Source organism: Mytilus edulis, chromosome 12, assembly GCF_963676685.1.
Source record: "Mytilus edulis chromosome 12, xbMytEdul2.2, whole genome shotgun sequence".
Lineage (NCBI taxonomy): Eukaryota > Metazoa > Mollusca > Bivalvia > Mytilida > Mytilidae > Mytilus > Mytilus edulis.
Genome location: NC_092355.1, coordinates 21,141,564 through 21,165,982, shown reverse-complemented (window position 1 = coordinate 21,165,982; position 24,419 = coordinate 21,141,564). Strand labels below are relative to the sequence as shown.

The 24,419-nt window shown below is 33.1% G+C and overlaps 1 protein-coding gene across 1 annotated transcript in view; it reads left to right on the top strand.

Annotated features, from left to right (window-relative positions):
* The first annotated feature begins 2,788 nt into the window (after window positions 1–2,788).
* Window positions 2,789–24,419, top strand: part of LOC139497998 (uncharacterized) — a 30,284-nt gene continuing 8,653 nt past the window's right edge. Inside the window, exons 1-5 of the mRNA XM_071286265.1 lie at window positions 2,789–2,830; window positions 14,275–14,377; window positions 16,263–16,684; window positions 20,074–20,242; window positions 21,958–22,154. Coding sequence (XP_071142366.1) covers window positions 14,281–14,377; window positions 16,263–16,684; window positions 20,074–20,242; window positions 21,958–22,154 — 885 coding nt within the window. The 5' untranslated portion in view covers window positions 2,789–2,830; window positions 14,275–14,280. The remainder of the gene's footprint in view (window positions 2,831–14,274; window positions 14,378–16,262; window positions 16,685–20,073; window positions 20,243–21,957; window positions 22,155–24,419) is intronic.

Sequence of the window (24,419 nt, the reverse complement as noted above, 5' to 3'; positions counted from 1 at the left end):
GGGACCTTTTGGCGATGATGTGGCTGTTGGTAGTAGAGGAGCCTCATCCTTCTTACAGTTTTGCTCAGCCGATGCGTAAGTTGCCGAATCTGTCTCTGTTGGTTGAGCGGTATTGCCTAGCTCATAAGATTTTGCGGAGTCATTGTCTAACATTTGAGCTGGGTTTTAATCTCTGCAGTTGACTCAGACTTTTTGGCCAAAAAAAGCCTCAGTCTGCGGTTATTCCCTTCAGAACGGGACTTTGAAGACTTTTTAGGTGGTAATGTCAACCTCTCTCTTTCCGCTATCTTCCAGGGTGTCTATTTTACAGTACGTTTGTACCGCCCATTCCGAGCTGATAAAACCCAGTCGGCGGTTTGGTGTTCTAATAAAGGCAAAATGGTAAAGATATCACCAGATAATACGGGCTGTTGTTGGTGTGTTTCACTGCCATCATCAGACATTATGATAGTTTCCTGACATGTTTAAGTAATAGTAGTCGATTAGTCAAATAATATCCGATGTTACTTCCTCAATGGCCAACACAAAACTGACAGAGTTTCTCTGTCTTCAGTTGGTTTATATACTACCATCTGGATGAATCCATTTTACTTAAAGGGGTGAAGATCAAGACTATTCCAATTTTAGGGGTGTTTTAAGTAACAGGTGATGCTCCAACTATGGAGAAACTTATATACATATCGAAACACAATTATAGGAAGGACAACTGGTATTTCATATAAAAATAAATGAACTATGACCGACTTATATGTTTTGGTAAAGACTAACTAATGTGTCCAGTCTTAAGGACCATTTATCATCACAACTTAGTTGTGTACGATGTTTTTCTTAATGAAACATTAAACATATCTTTCGAGCCTTTTTTTGATAAACAAATATTTATATTATGTGTAATAATTGGTCCTTGAGATTGTTTAAGGATATATTGTTCTTCAGGGCTTTCTATATTATTTATGATGAAATACCCGTATTATAATGAATTATGAATTGTGGTAATCCCTGCTTTCTGCCCAATTATATTCTTCAGACAAAACAAAGGTCTTGAAAACTAAGTTTCAATTAACATTGTGTTCTTTAATATCTTAACGATAGTCTCATGATGTAATATATAGAGTTAAGCCTGTGTGTTACAAACTGTTTCTTCTCCATAAAGTCGTTGTGGTTGTTCCACAGTTAGCACAAGACAAAGTCATTCGACTTCTGTTATTAACCTGAAAAATCTTTTGAATGTATTTTTTATTACAATTCTGTATTCTCTTTTATTACAAAAAAAAACGTGTCGAATCTGCCGCGTTTTGGAATATATTTCATCGGGAAGAGAACATTTTGCGTTTGTTGTATAATGAAAACAAAAATAGTTAAAGTGTAAAGTGTCAGTCAGGCTATTGTTCTGTGGATCGATATTCGTCATATCTTAATAGTTCTGCGAAAACGAGATTGTAAAATACATCATGTATTCTCAGAAGTTGCTGACCAAAACTGTTTTCCTGCATTTCACAACCAAAAAATGGACTCATACGTAGAGGATACATATTGTCGGTTTCATAAATTAAGCTATGTTCGGTAAAGTTATAAAAATTAACCTAATTTCATGGAAAATCCATGTGAAGAACATTTGATTTTGAAACCGAAAGTAGAGAGAGAAGGATACATTCATGACACAAAAAATCTGTACATAAGTACTGGAAATATAATGTTCTGACATGGAAAAGGCTAACCAACACTTATATCAACAAAAGGCTAGGAGAGATGTGATAAGAACGGTCTCAATTACGGAACTTTAATCATGTGCAAAGGATTTGGCTAAGCATATAATCCTAGAATGTTTGAATCTTACAGTTATATTGATAACTCATTTATGTTTAACACACATGTTCTTTCATAGTTAAAGGTAACCTATAAAATCTCAATATTATAATTGATATATAAGTTTTTATGAATTGACTACCTGTTCTGTTTTTAATTTCTAGTTGTTCACTACTTAAAACAAAATCTTATCTAATTTGTTTGTTGTTTGCTGTTTATCAATGACATTTCTATCATGCTATTCATATTAAAATTTGGTAACATATGTTTAACAAATATTACATCCTTTTCATATCATGTGTTGTATTGTTTTGTTATGCTTTTTTGTTCTTTATTTGTAAACAATCTAGAAGAGCAGGATAACATATCTATTTGGCACATTAAATCTGTAGCAGACACGATGTTCTAAGTTATACAACCTTTCATCTTTTTCCAGTCTATTTTTAATATTCCGCCCTTTATATCAGGCCTTTTTAATCGCCTGGATGCTTTAGCCCGGTGGGGCAAAGAACAAACTATGCAGCAATAGTGTTAATGCAAAATTATTGTGCAGCTGTTGCCGCCGTACAACAAATCGATATACGAATTACTTACATATATGAATATATTGATTATAGAAAAAGTAAACAGTCTTCATTTGCCTCGCACCTGATATCCTCGTAGACGATTTTGCATTCTTCATATAATACGAAACGTTTTACTTTGCAAAAAGATTTAAAATGCACGAACCAAATTTGTTGAGGTCAATTAATTTTCTTCCGAACATTTAGGTAATTGTCCAAACAACAAGCGTTACATATTGGTGTATCATTATCTGCCCTTTCTTTTGTACCTTATGCTCTTAATAAAGACATAGAGCTACAATATAAATCAGTTTAATCCAACAACAATTCAAATACAAAGGATTATTTTATTTAAAATGATTTCATTACTATTGTGTCGGAAGCAGTGAATCATTTATTGATTGGAAAATCACGTTCTAAAAATACATCTGTGAACACAGTATTTAAATGGACGCAATCAGGTTTGTGTATTTTGAATTCATGCTTTTATATTTATTAAGTAAGGCAAATATTGCTACCGCATGCACATTTACTGGTTTTTCTTTCATTGGTTTAATTTCAGCCGATTAACACACCTTGCAACATGTCTTTATAGAGCCATTACATGATTTTCGGATCCTATCAAAACAATTTTATATGGGTGTGCCCTTTTGTAGAATAATGACACATTTTAAACTTTTAACACGTTATCCTTTCTTGAAAGTATATATACAAAGCAGAAACTTGTGGATATATACATATACTTATTGGTCATTAAACTACAGCATTTCTGTTAAACATGATTTTTAAAGTGATTTCTTTATGGTAAATGATTTCTTTACAATTATGTCAAATAGAGTGACGTATTTAGTTATCGGAAATTCCCTGCTAAATATATACCCTTGTAGTGCAGGATTTAAATAGACGCTAGAGGACCTATGTGTTTTAATTCATGTTTATACATTTATTTAACAAACAGTTGCTTCATCATATTCCTACTTAAGAAAAAATCACATAAATTCATACAACAAGTTACATAAGAAGATCATCAATTTGTTTAAATTCCATTCAATTGGTGGGATTTGTCTCTCTGAATTGCTGAAGTTTGTGTGAAGATATTTGTTCGCTGCCATTTGTTTGTTCGCTGCCATTTGTTTGTTCGCCATTATGTGTTTGGGGTCTTGTATTGGTATCACATCGTCAGTTTCGTCGTCGACAGCGAAGTCCGAATACATTTTGTTTCCGGACAATAACTTTAGTATAAGTAAATAGAAATCTATGAAATCTAAACACAAAAGGAAGGTTGGGATTGATTTTTTGGGTTAAGGTCCTAACGGTGGCCGAATGGTATTCGTAGTTATTACTGTAAGTGTAACGGTTTATTTCTTCCTCTGTCATTACATAACTAGCATACATTTTCTGTTCAATATTTCACAGAATCTGGTGAAATAGAGTCCCATTGTCTACTTTTTCAGTACGGTACTCGTAATCAATATATACCTGACTATAATTATAAATGTTTCACAAAGGTAGAACATATTTGCATAATTTATCAATCAAAGTGAGATAATTATGAGCCATTTATATTGAAAAAAATTATATTCCGGAATCTATTTCATAGTGTGATTGTTCCGTAATTCCAATTTCTTTTATATTTATTTTTATATAAAGATGACTTAAAACATGATTTAAGGGGGCTCCTGGGTATAAATCATTTTTTTTTTCTCAAATTTAGGATTTCCCTATATTTTTTTATAAATGATCTTTATCATATACTTAAAAGAAAATTGAAATAAAAAAAATGTGGTCACCGTTCATTAAAGCTCACAATCTGCCTCTGGAAGAAGCATACATTTTTGTTAATGTCCATTTATTCTGTTGAGCTACATATTCTGAGGAGAAATACAGGTAATATCGAAATAAAAAAATAACCTAATTACAGAAATCGCTTAAATTTTACAATTATTTAGTTAATGTACAGCTTGTTTGAAAACAATAATAAAAAATATAGGTCACCGATGAGTTAAAAAAAAATATTTCAAGTTGAATGCCAAAAAAAGGCATTTTTGCACCAAAAGGAGATAATTTGGAGCTTTTTCAATGATATAAACATTGTTAAAGTCATCTGGGGCCAAACCGAATCGTTTTTTGGGATTTATTTTTGTACAATATCATAAAGTAATAACTAATAGTGTAATAAATAAAATGTGTAATGAAAAAATAAAGGTTTAATTTTTTGCTGAAATTTTTGTACCCATGAGCCACCTTAATAAGACAGAATATTTCACATGTAAATACTATACAGCTGTTGAAAATTGTTTTTGTTCCTATATATTGTTATTCTATGATTGATCTGGTTTCCACATTATCAACAACTACATCTCTTTTTGCAGATGACACATCGTTCAGGTATGCAGATCCATTGGCGGATCGAGGGGTAGGGTTCCGTTGGTTAGACTCCCCTTTTTTTTAACGATCAATTGATCTGAATGGGGACATTACTGTTTACTAAAGTAATGCCACTTTATTTCTACCTTTTCTTTTGAAAACAACTCACACTCACATGTACCTGTGTTTCAAATAGTTATCAAAGGAACCTTGCTTATAAATCTGATACGCCAGACACGCGTTTCGTCCACAGGCACTTGTTTCTGTCAACATGGGGTTTACTATCCATACCAGTACAAAAAACAACACAAGGTAGCTAACGGAAATGTTCAATGTGCTCGCTTCAACCAATATTTTATTACTTTCCCTTGCCCCTTTCACGAATAAAAGTACACCAGTCTGTCGGTAATTGATTTATCTTTACAATGAAACAACTCTCATGTACCTTGAGAATACCCCTCAAACAGTATAACACACTTGAGATGAGAATTATTGACCTTTTCCCAGACCATTGAATTTGTAAGTACTTAACTTCCGGTTTACTTAGGAAGTTAATAAAATTGTGCAATCCCATTAGTCACATTTTTAGCTCACCTGGCCCGAAGGGCCAAGTGAGCTTTTCCCATCACTTGGCGTCCGGCGTCCGTCGTCGTCGTCGTCGTCCGGCGTCCGTCGTCGTCGTCGTCGTTCGTCGTCGTCCGTCGTCCGTCGTCGTTAACTTTTACAAAAATCTTCTCCTCTGAAACTACTGGGCCAAATTAAACCAAACTTGGCCACAATCATCATTGGGGTATCTAGTTTAAAAAATGTGTGGCGTGACCCGGCCAACCAACCAAGATGGCCGCCATGGCTAAAATTAAAACATAGGGGTAAAATGCAGTTTTTGGCTTGTAACTCAAAAACCAAAGCATTTAGAGCAAATCTGACAGGATTAAAATTGTTCATCAGAACAAGATCTATCTGCCCTCAAATTTGCAGATGAATCCGACAACCCGTTATTGGGTTGCTGCCCCTGAACTGGTAATTTTAGGGAATTTTTGCTGTTTTTGGCTATTATCTTGAATATTATTATAGATAGAGATAAACTGTAAACAGCAATAATGTTCAGCAAAGTAAGATTTACAAATAAGTCAACATGACCAAAATGGTCACTTGACCCCTTTAGGAGTTATTGACCTTTATAGTCATTTTTTAACCATTTTTCGTAAATCTTAGTAATCTTTTACAAAAATCTTCTCCTCTGAAACTACTGGGCCAAATTAATCCAAACTTGGCCACAATCATCTTTGGGATATCTAGTTTAAAAAATATGTGGCGTGACCCGGCCAACCAACAAAGATGGCTGCCATGGCTAAAAATAGAACATAGGGGTAAAATGCAGTTTTTGGCTTATAACTCAAAAACCAAAGCATTTAGAGCAAATCTGACAGCTGTAAAAGTGTTTATCAGGTCAAGATCTACCTGTCCTGAAATTTTCAGATGAATCGGACAATCTGTTGTTGGGTTGCTGCCCCTGAATTGGTAATTTTAAGGAAATTTTGCTGTTTTTGGTTATTATCTTGAATATTATTATAGATAGAGATAAACGGTAAACAGCAATAATGTTCAGCAAAGTAAGATTCACAAATAAGTCAGCATGATCAAAATGGTCAGTTGACCCCTGAAGGAGTTATTGCCCTTTATAGTCAATTTTTAACCATTGTTTCGTAAATCTTAGTAATCTTTTACAAAAATCTTCTTCTCTGAAACTACTGGGCCAAATTAAACTAAGCTTTGCCACAATCATCATTGGGGTAATTTGTTTAAAAAATGTGTGGCGTGACCTGGCCAATCAACCAAAAAGGCTGCCACAGCTAATAATAGAACATAGGGGTAAAATGCAGTGTTTGGCTTATAACTCAAAAACCGAAGCATTAAGAGAAAATCTGACAGGGTTTAATTGTTTATCAGGTCAAGATCTATCTGCCCTGATGTTTTCACATGGATCGGACAACCCGTTGTTAGGTTACTGTCCTGAATTGGTAATTTTAAGGAAATTTTGCCGTTTTTGTTATTATCTTGAATATTATTATAGATAGAGATAAACTGTATACAGCAAAAACGTTCAGCAAAAAAAGATCTACAAATAAGTTTACATGACCAAAATAGTCAATTGACCCCTGAAGGAGTTATTGCCCTTTATAGTTAATTTTTAACATTTTTCATAAATTTTTGTAAATTTGTAGAAAATATTTTCCACTGTAATTACTGGGCCAAGTTCATTATAGACAGAGATATTTGTAGCAACTAGAATGTTCAGTAAAGTAAGATCTACAAACATATCACTATCACCAAAACACAATTATGTCTTAATTTATCCGTGTCTATTATTTGATATGCACAAGACCAAGGTGAGCGACACAGGCTCTTTAGAGCCTCTAGTTCGTAAATCTTAGTAATCTTTTAGAAAAATCTTCTCCTCTGAAACTACTGGGCCAAATTTAACCACACTTGGCCATAACCATCATTGGGGTATCTTGTTTAAAAAACGTGTCCGGTGACCCGGCCAACCAACCAAGATGGCCGCCATGTCTAAAAATAGAACATAGGGGTAAAATGCAGTTTTTGGCTTATAACTCAAAAACCAAAGCATTTAGAGCAAATCTGACACGGAGTTAAATTGTTCATCAGGTCAAGATCTATCTGCCCTGACATTTTCAGATGAATCAGACATTCTGTTGTTGGGTTGCTGCCCCTGAAATGGTAATTTTAAGTAAATTTTGCTGCTTTTGGTTATTATCTTGAATATTATTATAGATAGAGATAAACTGTAAACGGCAATAATGTTCAGCAAAGTAAGATCTACAAATAAGTCAACTTGACCAAAATGGTCAGTTGACCACTTTAGGAGTGATTGCCCTTTATAGTCAATTTTTAACCATTTTTCGTAAATCTTAGTTATCTTTTAGAATCTTCTCCTCTGAAACTACTGGGCCAAATTTAACCAAACATGGCCATAATCATCATTGGGGTACTTAGTTAAAAAAATGTGTCCGGTAACTCGGCCAACAAACCAAATTGGCCGCCATGGCTAAAAATAGAACATAGGGGTAAAATGCAGTTTTTGGCTTTTAACTCAAAAACCAAAGCATTAAGAGCAAATCTGACAGGAAATAAAATTGTTGATCAGGTCGCGATCTATCTGCCCTGGAATTTTCAGATGAATCAGATAATCAGTTGTTAGGTTGCTGCCCCTGAATATGTAATTTTGAGGAAATTTTGCTGTTTTTTGTTATTATCTTGAATATTATTATAGATAGAGATAAACTGTAAACAGCAATAATGTACAGCAAAGTAAGAACTAAAAATAAGTCAGTATGATCAAAATAGTCAATTGACCCCCTAAGGAGTTATTGGGCTTCATAGTCAATTTTTAACAATTTTCTTAAAATTTGAAGATTTTCAATAGCATTTTCCACAGAAAGTACTGTTATAGATAGAGATAATTGTAAGCAGCAAGAATGTTTAGTAAAGTAAGATCTTCAAACACATCACCATCACCAAAACACAATTTTGTCATGAATCCATCTGTGTCCATTGTTTAATATTCACAAGGACCAAGGTGAGCGACACAGGCTCTTTAGAGCCTCTAGTTCTGGTTTCTGGTAACTAGTATAAATAAACAGGTAACCAGATGAATTTGACCAATCAGATTGCACAGTTTAATTAACTTCCTAAGTGAACCCTTTTTATTTCTACCTTTATTGTTTTTACTGAGATATGAAAACCACTAACTTTCACCTGTACCTGTTTTTCATTTACCTTATTTTATATATTAAATTGATCATGATCAAATTATTTCAAAATTAAGATCTTGTTTCATGATAATTTATTGTCTTTTAAGAAAAATGATATTTACTTTAATATTTCAGGATATTATTTTCAATTATAATCTGTGAAATTATTTCCCATTATAATACATTTATTTGGTTTTTTATTTTACTAATTTAGCTTTTATTCAGATACACTATTATTATTCCATAGTATTCGCAACGATGAAGTTTTTTTTATTAACTATTCTATATTTTAACTTCCAAGATAGAATTTCACGGCAATGGAAAATATATTATATTGAAATCATTTCCTCCGTAAAAAAACCAACTACTGTAACATTTTTGTCGCCGGATCATTTTTCATCCGGTGCACTCGATTCCAATCTTATTTGACTAAGATTGTCAGTTTTCCTATCGAAGGTCGGTGGTTTTCTCCGGGCACTCCGGCTTCCTCCACCAATACAAACTGACCGCCACTCTATAGCACAAAAGCAGTGATGAAAAGTGGCGTTAAAAACAAAAAATCAAAATCAAATCTTAATTGTTTTGGAACAAGGGGCCACAAAAGGGGTCCAAATAAGCATTTTCCTAGTTTCCAGACAATAACTGGTGGAACGGCGTATGGCTCCCTTTAAATTTTACTACAGGTTTCCACACCACATTACGTTAGGATTAACTTTGGGGGTAATGGCTCAATCCATTAGGAAAATATGGGAATAAAAGGGGTAAAACAAGTGTTTCCTGGTTAATGAACAATATTTGAATACAATCTTATGTTTATATTACCTACCTAACACTGCTTTAAAATTATGTGTAAAGAAATGTTGTATTATCTTGAGATGATTAGCTGTCAATATATTTTCAGAAGTAACTGTTAAATGCTTTTATGGTGTATTCAAATTGGTAATTATGGTTGCAAACTGCAATCGAAATTCGAATTGAGATTATGATCATATCCGGAGGGAAAGAGTGGGGTTTTTTAAAAGGGGGGGGTAAAAAGAAATTGTGGGGTGGAACAATTTTTTCTCATTTCAATTTCAGAAATCAAAAAGAAAATTTCTTCAAATATTTTTGAAGAAACAAAATTGTGGGGGGAGGTCAATTCGTAACAGCATAGTGTATTGCATTAAAGCTGAGCAAGCTATTCTTAGTTGTTTTATTCATCTCAAAATCATATTGAGGCATTAAAGAAGTAAAAAGGTCACATATAAAAATTGCACAACATCATTGATCAGCTATAAATAAAATATGAAAAGGAATTAGGGTATAAGTTTTATTCTTTCATCTTAATGTATTGTATCGAAACAAATTGGGTTACATTTTAAATATAATTTTTGTGAATAGCAAGGAATGATTATCAGGTTGTCTGTATATAGTGGAGCGGCGCAGAGGACAATTTTAGAAATTTCAGTTACCTAAATATATACCTCAGGGCATTTAAATAGCTCATTGGAAAGCTGAAATCGTGCAGTTTTTTAAAATATGTGTCGTAAATATAAACTCTGGCACAATTATACCGAAAATCAGGGTCAAAGGTCATCACTTACAAAATCCTATTTTCATCTGGAGAAACAATACCATTCATATTTTTCAAAATTGATAATCTATTCAATAAATTATATGAGTAGTATTAAGTTGAAATGCGTTAATTCATACAAAATCTTTTTCATATTTGCACATGACGTCAGAACAACGTTTATTTTAACTTTTTCTAAGGTTATCCGTGGTATACAACTTATAAAGCCTAATAGTTACAGAATAACCGTGATATTTGACCTCGACAAATAATATTTCTTGAATACTCAGGATAAAAAGTTGCCAAGGAGTATCCGAAATGTATAATTGATAAATCAAACAAAATGTGCAGTCATGTTAAATGTCCTTTCAGTTTTCAAGGATTCGACATGTCAATGAGTTTTCTGAAAATGAATTCCAACTATCGCAATACAAGATACCTTTACATATTATATAATTGGAGTGATATATTACTCAATAAGCGCAAGCGTGTTGCAGAACAAATTCGAAAATTGTGACATGGCCGTTTTTGGTATCTATGATGAGTTTATTTTCATACTAAATGAAACGTCGAAAAAATATTGCAAAATCAAATAAAGTTACCAAATATTACAATAAGAACTAATTTCATGATATTTCATCTGTGTCATCAGTTATGTCGCCTGGACATTGTTACAACTACCTAAATTTTGACAAAAACTTAAATAAGTGCAAGTAAGACCCTGGTCCAGGCAAACACATGCTGCCATGCATGCTTTTTTCCCCTTACACGAACAAATTAGATCTTTTAGAAAGTCTGATGCCTTTTGTCAATCAAGGAAAAATGGCTCTAACTTGTGATTTTACGTAGTTTTCCAACCAAAAGCACATGGGGAGCCATTATTTTGGATTTCCTAAATTTGTCGAAATGGAACAAGTTGTTCGGAACAATTACTAAACTATTCATCTGGCAAGACAGACCCCTCTCTTCATTTCATTCTACGAATTTCCCACACCATATCTGGAGTCAGGCCGATTGGATCTTTGCAAGTGTTTAAAAGTTCAAGTACATTTTGACGTGGCGACGGTTCGCCTCTTATTTTTGGTTTTGTAAAGGGTAAACACTGCATCAGCGAGAATACATTTTCGTCTTAGACTAATGATTTTACCTGTTTCCGTTCAAACCGTTGTCTGATACTAAATCCCAGTGTTCCACATGTAGTAATTTTTTTATAAACATCCTGTTTAGAAAACCTTATATTTTTCGAAAAACTAAGGATTTTCTTATACCAAGCATAGATTACCTTAGCCGTATTTGGCACAACTTGTTTGGAATTTTGAATTCTCAATGCTCTTCAACTTTATACTTGTTTGGCTTTATAAATATTTTGATATGAGCGTCATTGATGAGTCTTATGTAAACGAAACGCGCATCTGGCGTACTAAATTATAATCCTGGTACCTTTGATAACTACGTATAACTGAATTTTGGAATATAGCACGTGCCATGGAGTGAAATGTGTTTTACCGTCAATTATATGTCAATATTGTCCACACGTTCTTGGTTAAGGAACCACAGTTAGCTATACCGAACGGGACATAACAACCACTTTTAATATTTGTTATTTCAAAATTCGGTACACCTGTTAAAAATCTCTGAATCTCGTCGTTATACTTGACACAGAAACCATGTACATTTAAATTTTCAATCAAAGTCTTCGATCCGAACTCATGATACAACTTTATTGCAATATCAAGACTAAATGGAGAAATTATGTTATTACAATTTGACACCAGGCACTCTGCGAGAGCAGCACATTTTCGTCGAATTTCATGCGCATATCAATTGATACTGAAGAAAATGTTTCAAAAGACTTTTTGTCAAGTAACAAAACTTATCAAACAGGATAGCAACATTGCTTCTAACAATTCAAACGATACTTTGTCATTTGCAGGATAATAAAAACGATATAAATATTTTCCATTTTTTGTCTTAATATTGAGGCTGCTTCATAAAGTACATGCATATCGGTTTGTTCGTTGGTTTTGGTGGAGCTACATGTACTTAAGTCGGCTTTTATCTGAAGCAGTTCTAATTCTGCACCTTGTCCTTGTTGAGCAAAAAATAAAACCCCTGTAGTGCTACTCAAGTTAAGCCTTAAGTATAGAGGAATTACAGTATGTCTTACTTACTTTATCAGGTTAAAAAGACTGGTACATTGTCAAAAGTGATGAGAATACAAGAGACTTTTTTTCACGAATAAGGTCTCTGTCTGTAATTTCAAATACTCTTTCAAATACCAAATCATACGCATATTTATCAGTGGATTTTGGTCTATATATGCCAAGTATGTGGTCAGACATGTTGCGTGATACACTGCATTATTGAGCAAATTATCTTGCTATATTCGATTAATTATTTCAGCGTCAAATGCTATAACAGAAGCATCTTTAAGATTGACGAACCTTTCAGCAGATGAAATTGTATGTTATACTTTCATCCTTTTCTGAAACATTTTTCGGCAAATAATACATTTTGGTGTATTGTAATCAATATTTTCATGCACCAAAGAATTAGATAAATCGGAACTTATACCTGGTGATTTCTTTACGGCTAAAGAACATGATCATGATGATAGTGATTTTAAATTCTTATTAGTTATGTAGCTTTTATAACATGACCTATGCTACCTAAATACGGGTAATTCACTTGTTGTTTCATTGCAGAATTCATTAAAATAACTGAACAAATCATCACGTCTCTTTGCTGCAGCAAATATCAGACTTTGTATTCCAGATTCTGTTGATGTTATTAAAAATTCTTCAACAACAAGAGAATCGCAGATAATGCATTTGTCAACACCAACATCCACTCTCCTTTTTTTGGCATTTGTCGGGACCAGTCTTAACAAGACTTTTTAATTGTCCATTTGATTGAAAAAAAAATTAATCTAAACACACCTGAAAACCAAACAAACCCAACAGTGGTATTCACTTTCCCAGTTAAATTCAACAAAAAAGAAAAAAAAAAACCAACAATACCAAACAACATAAATTTATCACAAGGCTTTGGAAATTAAAAAATGAACGCTTGAAAATGATTACAAATGATCTTCGCTAAATCGATGAAAGTGGGATTATAACCACAACAATGTCGGTAAATCTGTGACAAATATTCGGACTTAAAATCTAGATAAAAAGCATATATTTAGCCAAATATCTATCTTATTATTAATTAACTTCAAAAAGGAAATCAGGTCGATAAAAGTATTATAAAGCGACCTTACTATTGCGCCTTTAAAATACACCTATACTGCACGTGCGAATAATGTTGGGTGCAGAAAGATGATTTTTCAGTTTTATTTTCAACCATTTTCAAATGCATTGTGCTTTACGTATAGGACTATTTGGAAATGCCCTTATATTGTATAAAGTTCACGAATAACTGTATTTACCAATTTCGTTTACTAATTATTTTTTAGAACGGGTTTGTTATGAATTTTTTCTACCGAATAAGCAGTGGGGTATTCGATGCAAATTTGGTAACGTCAGTAAAGGCTATTTTTAACGCCAATTGTACCACATTTGATATTTACGACAAACATTTTCCTAAAGCTGAAAAGTCGACAGACTATTTAAAACCTTAAAAATTCCATGAGGTATTTAGGTAATTTAAAATCGCAAACTAAGCGACTTTTTCAACATTCGCCGCTCCACTAATATTGGTGTTTGTAAATATTAGCTGATGGTCAAAATATTAAGCCCTTTGGTCGAGTGACCGCATCGAACGAGTTCAAATAGGCTTCATATAGTGTCGTTCAGCTTATACTTTACATTACAAAAATGCAGATACATGTAACCAGATGATCTATTTATCGGGTTATATTTGTGTTTTTTGCATTGTTATGATAGAATCAATTGTTTTCTTTGTTTCACAAGAAAACCGGGTTATATTTGTGTTTTTTGCCTTGTTATGATAGAATCAATTGTTTTCTTTGTTTCACAAGAAAACCCAAAATTTACTTGATTAATCCGGATCAAACTTATCAACCTCGGTACAATCATTATGACGTCAGTGATATATCCTTGTCAAAGTTATTTATGATGGATCAACGTAATCGACGTCAGTTATTGTATTAAAAAAGAGCAAAGCATAGCGACAGAGACAAAGGGACGATCGATAAATCTTTTTTAACTGCAAAACACAGAAACTTAAAATGCTCGTTTTGTAGGTAAACATGGCTAATCAGGCACCAGCACCGATACAGAGCTCTATACCTTTTGATTTAGAAAGAAGAATGAGTGAACTACATGTAGAATATTCGTCACATACAGGTATGAATGTTGTCATTTTAAAAAAACTCAAGGCAACAGTTGTCTACCGATGTACAAAATTCAAAAATCAATTGAGAAGACGACAAATCAAAGCTCCATTCAAGTCATATGAAACGATCTATAACGAATTATCATCAAATGATATATCAGTGAATGTTGATCGCACGCTTATCAACTTTGGAGTATTTTGAAGAGATTTAATGGATCATAATATTGATCAATAACAAAATCACAGCACGTGCAAAACGTGAAAAAAATACTTGACTTGAAAGCGCAATGACAAATGATTTTTTTTATATTTTTCATGTGTTCCGATTAGTTAATTGAACGTTTCCTTGCAGTTGTTCAATTATTTGTTGCATTAATTTGTTTTGATATAATCTGTTATAAAATTGAGAATGGAAATGGGGAATGTGTCAAAGAGACAACAACCCGACCAAATAAAAAACAACAGCAGAGGGTCACCAACAGGTCTTCAATGTAGCAAGAAATTCCCACACCCGGAGGCGTCCTTCAGCTGGCCCCTAAACATATATATACTAGTCCAGTGATAATGAACGCCATACTAATTTCCAAATTGTACACAAGAAACTAAAATTAAAATAATACAAGACTAACAAAGTTATAACAATTTACTTTCCACAGCAAGTTTGTTTACATTCTATCATCACGGTTTGTCCCGCACACTTGCGCTCTGCGGCAGCCGAAGATAACACGAAAGGTTAAGGTCACTGAATACCGGAAAGTATCGGCAAATTAGTGCCTTGGAAGTTAATAATTCAATATCAGTACATTTATAAAGATTTTGTTTATATAAAGAATTTAAAAAAAAAATGTTCATGTTCACTTCTTTTAAGGTACAATAAAGCCATTCAAGGATATAACATATATTCAACTTTTTGAAAATTTCACGTTTCATATGATGTTAAAAACCGATGGGATCCGACGAACTCTTAAATGTGAGAGAAACTGGGTGCTTCGAAAGCGTAAGCATCCATTGCTATTTATGCATTGACCATCATGCGAATCAATACTCAGTAAAAATGTCACATTAGCGAATATTACACAACCATGGTAAATTAAAGTATATACGGCTTTCTGTTAATATCTTGAAACATTGAAACAGCAAAAATGTTGTCACTACTGAGTCCGTATACAGACAAATCCTTTCAACACATTTTTTATGGAAATCGTAAACCTACTGTATTGTCGATTTCAGTAGTTCTTCTCATTTTATACCACAACAACCAAATTGTTGCACTTTCTTGTTTTGCTATAGAGTTGTAGAAATATATTATAAATTATATTTCAAGCATTACCTTCACATTCATGCAGAATTTACAGGGACAATTTCATTTAAGTACACAATGACAATTTCAACCTCAAAGTAAATCAAATCACAAGTCTGCAATAAGTCAATTCTAAATTGATCATAAGACAAAATTTCGAGTATGAGACTAAAAAACAAATTCACTTTAGATATCGATTTATGTGAACATCTACACACGACATTATGTTTTACAAAATCAGCAAGATCTTCTTTTTTCTTTAAGATGTCGAACATTAAAATTAAGACAATTCGATTTTGATTTGTGTCTTATTTTGATTCCTTTAAATGCTTTTAAAAAAGTAATATGCAACATAACAAAATGCACATAAAAAAAACTAACGAAAGTGGTGCGTTGTTCCTTTTGTTGTTGAATACATTTTTTAAAAATGGTGCAAAATCTTAGAATAACCCAACTCAGCAATACTGCACGATTATCATAGATAAAGACAATAACAAATAGTAAATGCAAATTAATACAAAAATAAAACGCACAATTTCTGTACGTTCGTTCTTAATGTCAAGCATCTTAAAAAACAGTAACAAATATTTCCTTAGGTCCACCAGATGACTTGGATGACAACAGAAAAAGATGGCTCGTGGTTGGAATTTGTGTGCACAGTATATTATCACCAGCTTTGAGAAAATATGTAGACCCGGTTGTTACTAACCTTTATGGTTCACTAAAGATAACTGATCAGATCGATTTACAAACACAACCACTACATCTACGGACATATGGCCCAGCAAATATCAACCTAAATTATGAGGCAATTAATAACAACAAGACAACTCATGGTTTTCGAACAGTTCTATGGGACTACAAAGTACAGAATGCTGTTGATTTGTCGAAGTTGTTCCTTCAGCCACACATGTCACATTACACAGCGTTTGATGGGTCGTGCGATTCATCGGCTCTACTTGGAATGATCGACAAGATAGACCAGTTTCCCGGAAACGTGCAGATAGTTGCAAGGAATGTAAGAGTTTACATTTATCTATATTCAGGGTTTGAAAATTTCTAATTAGTCTAATGCATGATTTTACAATGACTGTGTCGATGCAGCTGCTTTAAGACATTTTATCTTTGGTTCATATGACGTGGCTATGTACATTTAAAGATCCCGTCATTATGTTATAGTTCTATTATATATATGTCTTTATGTTATTGCTATATTATAAATTTGAAAATACTTTGAACGACAAAATCATTTTACTCGCGTAGTGGTATTATCAACATGTGCATTCTGAACAATTCTAATGAACATCTGAATAATTTAAACTCTCTGTCTGTTTCTGAAACAAGTTCTTACATAACTTTTGGTTTTCTAACCGTTTATACCACCATTCCCCTTGTGAAATTATATATTTTTTAAATACTTTGAACGACACAATTATCCTTTATTTCTTACTATGTGCCGTATGCATTTTCTAACGTCAAACACAAGAAGCAATGAATGTGTTTTTTAAATTTGATAGATGCTCCTTGGGCTTTTTTTGTTAAATATTTGTATGTTTCGCGATTGTGACACAGTGATGACTGCTGTACCATTGTTTTGACTATTCTACCTATTATGTTTGTTTTATTCACGCATCTTTTAAACGGAATTTGATGCGACTGTCATACAAGTGAGATGTTTAACGCTATAATACCAGGTTCAATCCACCATTTTCTACATTTGAAAATGCCTGTACCAAGTCAGGAATATGACAGTTGTTGTCCATTCGCTTGATGTGTTTTGTTATTTAAATTTGCCACTTGATTAAGGACTTTCCGTTTTGAATTTTTCTCGGACTTCAGCATTTTTGCGATTTTCCTTTTTTGTTTTTTTCAGAGACATAATAAACTCGGCAGTCGGCAATTCAGTGTTGTCATTTAGTAAGGTTGATCCTCACTTTGCAGCTGTTTATGTATTTCATACGCCTATTATGCGTTGTCGTGTATTATGGGTGTTTTAAGTTTATTTTTTGGTTTGATAAAAAGTGGAAAGCCAGTGTAATTAATAGAATAATGATTTGTTCATTTTTCCTTTGCAAAATTGTAAGCCAAAATCGGATGCATATTGTCCACTTTGTCTCCAAACTTAATTTCTATTTACGCATAGTCAATAGCTAAAACATCATTCGGTAACTTTTTAATTTATAGATCTTACATTTGTCTAGTTCGATTAATATATAAACGGAGCAATGTAACAAATATTCATTCAATAAAGTCACTTTTAAAATGACATTAACAACTTGCTAATTTCAATTAATGTTAATTTGTTTCATATAAAAAAGCGCACGAAAAATCGATGACTTACATGGAGATTTTATAATATTCGAGAAAAATGATAACAGTGTGCATAGTTTTTGAATGATTTCTGTTTGATGGTTTTGCAACCTTTTTTACCACAAGTTTTTTATCTGCTACATTTATGTATGCAAAGCTAAACTAAGAAACTCGTCAGTGCACACTTTTGTCTTTATATCCTTAAGTTTTATCTATATGATTGCCAATAAAAGCTCACTTTTCAAGTCGAATTTGTACCTCTATATTGAACTTATGTAGTGTACATATCATTAACTATCTTAACTTTTACAAGACCATGTATTATTAGTAACACCGAGTGCTACTGATGGTATACAATATTAATGAGACCAATAAACTCTATATTGGGTGACAGCAAGCTTAGACCCTATATGACCCATATTATCGTATTAGTCCTCTAGCACACTACGTGACACATTTATTTAACCAACTGTATTTGCATGTGGCATATCAAGGTGATAAAGTCTTCAGTGATAGGAACTTCTTCTATTGGTCTATATAGAAAATTAAAAGTTGTTAACTTTCGTGTATTTCTGCATTTGTTTTTAGTCTTATATACTAACAATGACCACTGTCATTTCCTCGATCTTTATATCTATATCATTAACGGGAAACCTAATGCCAAACTTTATGATAAAAGAGATGATTTTTTATTTCCTATCGTTAATAAACCATTTTTAAATGGTGACATTCCCTTGTCACAATCTTATATTGTGGTGTTTATATATCTCAACTTGGACGATTCGCTCGGGTATGTAACAACGTATTAGATTTTAGCGAGAAAAATTTATGTTTTACTGAAACATTATTACACAATGGATTTCGATATCACAAACTAGTCAAAACATTTACTAAATTTTATCATCGGTATAAGGAAATAGTTCGTAAATATAACTCAACATGCAGATATCGTATACATTCAGGTGTTTCACACCCAATCTGTTATGGTAATATTCTTTACAAAGCACAAAAATGTCAGTATTCACCTCAAAAGCTTACAAAACTTTTAAACACACTTACTAGGAAGGGATATAGTTACGATACTGTTAGGTCAGGTCATTAAAGATTGCATATTTTGGCTTTAAGATTGATTCACTTATAGGGTCTTTGCATCGGAACTTAACACATTTATTTCAAAGAAAAACAGTTGTTTACATGACACGGGTTATGTTCTTCTCATATATGTTATGATAGTATGATACTAAACCCCTAACGGGAAGGAATGTGCCTGACATTCATATGGTGAAGACATAATCTTTCAATCAGTTTAATTGAGGTCTGAAGCTGACATGTCAGTTAACTGCTAGTAGTCTGTTGTCATTTATGTATTATTGTCATTTGGTTTATTTTTTTGTGTGTTAAATCTTCTGCCACCGGACTCGGACTTCTCTTGAACTGAATTTTAATGTGCGTATTGTTATGCTTTTACTTTTCTACATTGGCTAGAGGTATAAGGGGAAAGTTCAGATCTTATAAACACGTTTAACCCCGCCGCAATTTTGCGCCTGTCCCAAGTCAGGAGCCTCTGGCCTTTGTTAGTCTTGTATGATTTTTTAATGTTAGTTTCTTGTGTATAATTCGGAGTTTAGTATGACGTCCAAGTCACTGAACTAGTATACATATTTTTTCTTGCTACATTGAAGACCCATTTGTGGCCTTCGGCTGTTGTCTGCTCTATGGTCGGATTGTTGTCGCTTTGACAAATTCCCCATTTCCTTTCTCAATTTTATTTCATCGTCAATTTCGTGATCTGTTGTTTGGGCGAAACGTTTTATATTTTTCTACAAATGTCATTCTGCTTTTATACCAATGATATTCTTAGAAATGTATAGGAGGTCAGATTAATATATATAAGCGAAATATTGCGTGAATAATATTAAATATAACTACCAATTGTATAAAACTCATTAGTGTGTTTAAGTTAATTCTTAGGCACGTATATCATTTTCTTAAGTAACTGCATCAGTTTATTTACAAACTGATCCACGCCTAGATAGATTAAATGTTGATTATTGCTATTTGTAGACACTATATACATATATATTATATATACTCTAGGTTAGATCAAATATACGAAATCCTTGGGCTCATTGCAATTTTACAGAGTGGGATGCAGTAAAATACTATTCGTCATTACAACAGATAGAAGATTTTATCTACCTTCTAAACTTAAGTGCAGCTGAAGAGAGTCAATTCATCGCCGAAGTAAACAAATGGAGAACAAATGGTATTTAACTATCTGCTTATTTTAAGGTGTTCTTGGTTATTTTCCTAACATTTCCTTAATTTCCTTAATTTTTTAAATTATTTTTGTAATATCTTTGTCATTTATTAAAATCCTGGTACTCATACTCAGAAATTGGGCAACCAAGATACTGGGTTTTTGTAACCTATAGGCTGTTGAGTAAACGTACAAATTATACCAACAATATTCATTGAAACCATTAATAGGAGGAAGAAGAAAAACTTCCAGGATGATAATATTAGTTTCGGATACGATTTCTGCGTATCAATAGTAATGCTAGGAATCAAATGAAGACAACAGCTATTTTTCGATAGTCAAATCTCTTAAACCAGAAGCAAAAATACCAAACATTCAAACTCATGAGACGAAAATAAACTGACAAGGCCATGGCTGAAAAAAAACAACAACAGACAAATAGTCTACAACACACCACAAAGAAAATAAAGACTGTACAAGACTATCCCTGCCAAAGCTGTGAGTGATTTCCAGTCAGTGTTCAGGAAGGATACACATATCCTGCTTAACATGTTGCATCCGTCGTGTTGCCCAGGTTAGAACAAAACCTGTAAAAACATTCAAAAACACATTATGAATTTCATGCGTCCGACGCGCTTTTCTGGATATTATCAGAAACACTCAAAGCATAACATTTGAAAGCCAAGGGTGTATAAAAACATAAACAGTTGAAGAGCTATATATATACCAGCAGAGGTATCGACACAGTGTTGTAAAAAATAACAACACGTTAAAAATTGCATGTGTCCAATGCGCTATTTGGATTTACCTGCATCAGGAACGCTCACAGCCGAATATTGAAAGCCAATGATGTATAAGAACCTAAACTGTTAAAGAGCTATATTACCAAAAGAGACATAAAAAAATTGTGAAATTCATCTAAGATCAACTTGCCTCAGGGAGTAAAAACCGTAGTTTCTAATAATAAATAAATTTATTCACGGACAATTTTAGAAAGAGTTATTATAAATCATGTCAGTACAGACGTACTATCGACTGTGTTGATGATACCCTCGTGAACTATAGTCTAGTCCACAAGCTGATCGATCCAGTGCTGTAAAAAAATGAAAATAGCAAATGATAAATATTTATGTGTCCGAAGGGCTTTTCTGAATTTATCTTCATTAAGTACTATCAAAGCTAATAACTTGAAAGTCAAGCATGTATAACGACATCAACAGTTGAAGAAATATATTACCAAAACGACCTTAAAAATAGCCAAATCCATCAAAAACTTCCTAACAACTCTTAATCAGTACAATTTGGGAAAAGGGGAGGGGCGGTATTGTAGTTACGACATTTGAAACATACCTCAATTTCAATTGGATGGATGAGTTCAACATAGTCACCACTTTATTGAATTATTTAAAGGGAGAACATCATCTTTATCATTGTTTATAGGGGAAAGTAAAATTAAAGGAAACTCAGCGTTATAATATTAAACATTCCCTGTTATGCATAAAATGACGGGTGCCGCATGTAGACATGGATCTGCTTTATTTTTTCTATATGTATTGTTTTCCAAACTCCACGTCCCAGAAAAATCCTACAAAATGCCTGCAAGATGCTGAGCTATAAAGGACTAATCTATTTTACAGGTGCTCCATCTTGGTGGTTATTGGTGTTTGCTGTCCTGTCCAATATATTTGATTATTCATTCTATATATGTTGTATATTACTAGGTACAGGTTTTTTACAAGGAACAACAATCGGTCTTGAATTAGTCAATGAAATCCGACAACAGATACAAATATTGGTGGAATATGCGGATGTTACTTGCAAATCAACAGATATGGAGTTTGCAAAAGTTCATGCAGAGCTCAGAGAAATTAGAAACAGATTAAGACACAACGATAAAAGAATCTCAACTCTTGAAAATGTAAGTAACAACCAAATACAGTATTATGTAGCCAATTCAAATGTGAAAGGGAGTTTCGAAATATTGCTTTGTTGTAGATTCCCTTGTGCTTTTTATCTTTTATTAGTGTGTTCCAATTATGCTCTCTATAGCTTTAGTAAGGTCTGATCTCTGCTTGTAATAAGCTGACAACAAAATATAAATGGTAAAGACGAAAAGTTCAGGATTGAATATATTCTATTCTAATCGAGCTAAAAATGTACTTGAAGTCAAAAGCTAAGTGTTTGACTTTGATGCGCTCATTGTGTGCTTTTCTTGACATTGTGCTATGCATTTAAAGTTGCAATAGCAATTCAATTCAATTCTTTATTAACATATAGTCACAAAATTACTAACAAAGGTGTACTCTGAAGATCATAAAAATTGTAAGTTACATGCATCTTACTAAATGAAAGTAGGTAGTTTCTTGATAAATATAGCTAAATTACGCAATGCAATAACTGACAGTGACACAATGACAGCATCTTTTGCATTTTCAGTACGGATGGGGATGCTGTATAATATTTTGGTATATTTTTTCCAAAGTTCAGTAAAAATACTTGTATAAATACATACATATAAATGATGATATCCATCACCAAAACATTCGTTACATAATGTACATATGCCATCGGCTCAAGCGATGTTATAGCATCTGCCAGTTTCCATGGGGATTTTAAGTTGCATACTCTTTGTTTTGAAATCCAGATTTTTGTATCCTGTTGAAGACGTAATAAATAATTTTCAAAACCAAAAAGAGTTTTAAATAACTTATAGTATTTGCCACGAGACGAGTTATCACTATTTCTGAACCACTTCTGAAGAAACTGATCTAGAAGAAAGTTAAACAATCAAAGTATTGGTTGAAATACATATAACATAATCTTCAGATGTCAACTTTAGATTTCACAAATGACAACCATTCAAATTCACAATTATCATAAAACTGTTATTTGAAAGTAAGCTCTTGTTTCTCTTCGTATATTTATTAATGCTATGTGCACATTGTCACAGCTATATTAATAAAAACAACATCTGAATCACCGTTCAACTTCCCTTTATACGATTTCAAATTAATGTAACTAGATAAGATCCATTACTGAAATTTGTCGTTGAATTTGGATTACATTTTAGATATATTACAATAACTCCATTACGATATATTCATATACTTTTTAAAATACCCCGTGTACATCTAACATTTCTAGGCATACCTGTCCATATGCGGAATGTCCTCGATTTAGATTTTATATATTCATTCTCGGAGCGGCGAACATCTCTAAATCGGTCAACGGAAATCATGAAATTGTTAAATTCGTCTCTATTCTCATCCCCTTATATATGTCTTAGATTTTTATCATAAATCAGATTACATAAAACTATAATGTTTTTCATTTTCTCCCTGTCAATGATAAAGACACCGTCTGACGAACGTCTAAAAAAAAACACACGTTTCCATAACGTTTATCATTACATCGACTTTTACCAGTTATAATCATCGACTTCGGTGCAACATATCTTATTGAGTCGTCTTCATATTATTTTCTTTCTTCACACTTACTGTTACAAAGTTATTGTCTTGGTCTGCTCTACCATCTAACCTTTCCCTTGTATTTATTTCATTTTGAAGCGTGTGGTTACTTTTGTTATTGATCCTGCACAAGAAATGGTTGGGTAATTATAGGTAACACTGCTGGGGCTCACTGTGAGATCAAATTAGCACTCTGCATTACCTCGTCGGATACAATATATTCGTCCCCCGTGTTTTTCCCGCTTTCATCTTACAGTCTGTTTATTATCGTCATACTGCGTTAGAATCTTGTCATGTTTTCAAAAGAGGGACGAAAGATACCAAAGGGACAGTCAAAAAATGAAAAAGACAAACAAACAACAGCACACACGACACAACATAGAAAACTAAAGAATAAACAACACGAACCCCACCAAAAACCTAGGGGTGATCTCAGGTGCTCCGGAAGGGTAAGCAGATCCTGCTCCACATGCGGCACCCGTTCAATCGTTTAGCGTCTCTCTCCCTGTTTGATCTTGATTTGTGTTTGATACCTTTGCTTATTTGAGCAGCATTGCCTCTTGTCCAAAGTAATGAAATTTCATTTTGTCGCCAAGGTACACCGAATTCCATGTAAAGTGTTCATACTTGTCTATTATACTACTAATAAGAACAACTAAAGACTTTCAATATTTTCATCTTTAATTACCCTACACTTAACCTCCGTGTTTACAGTT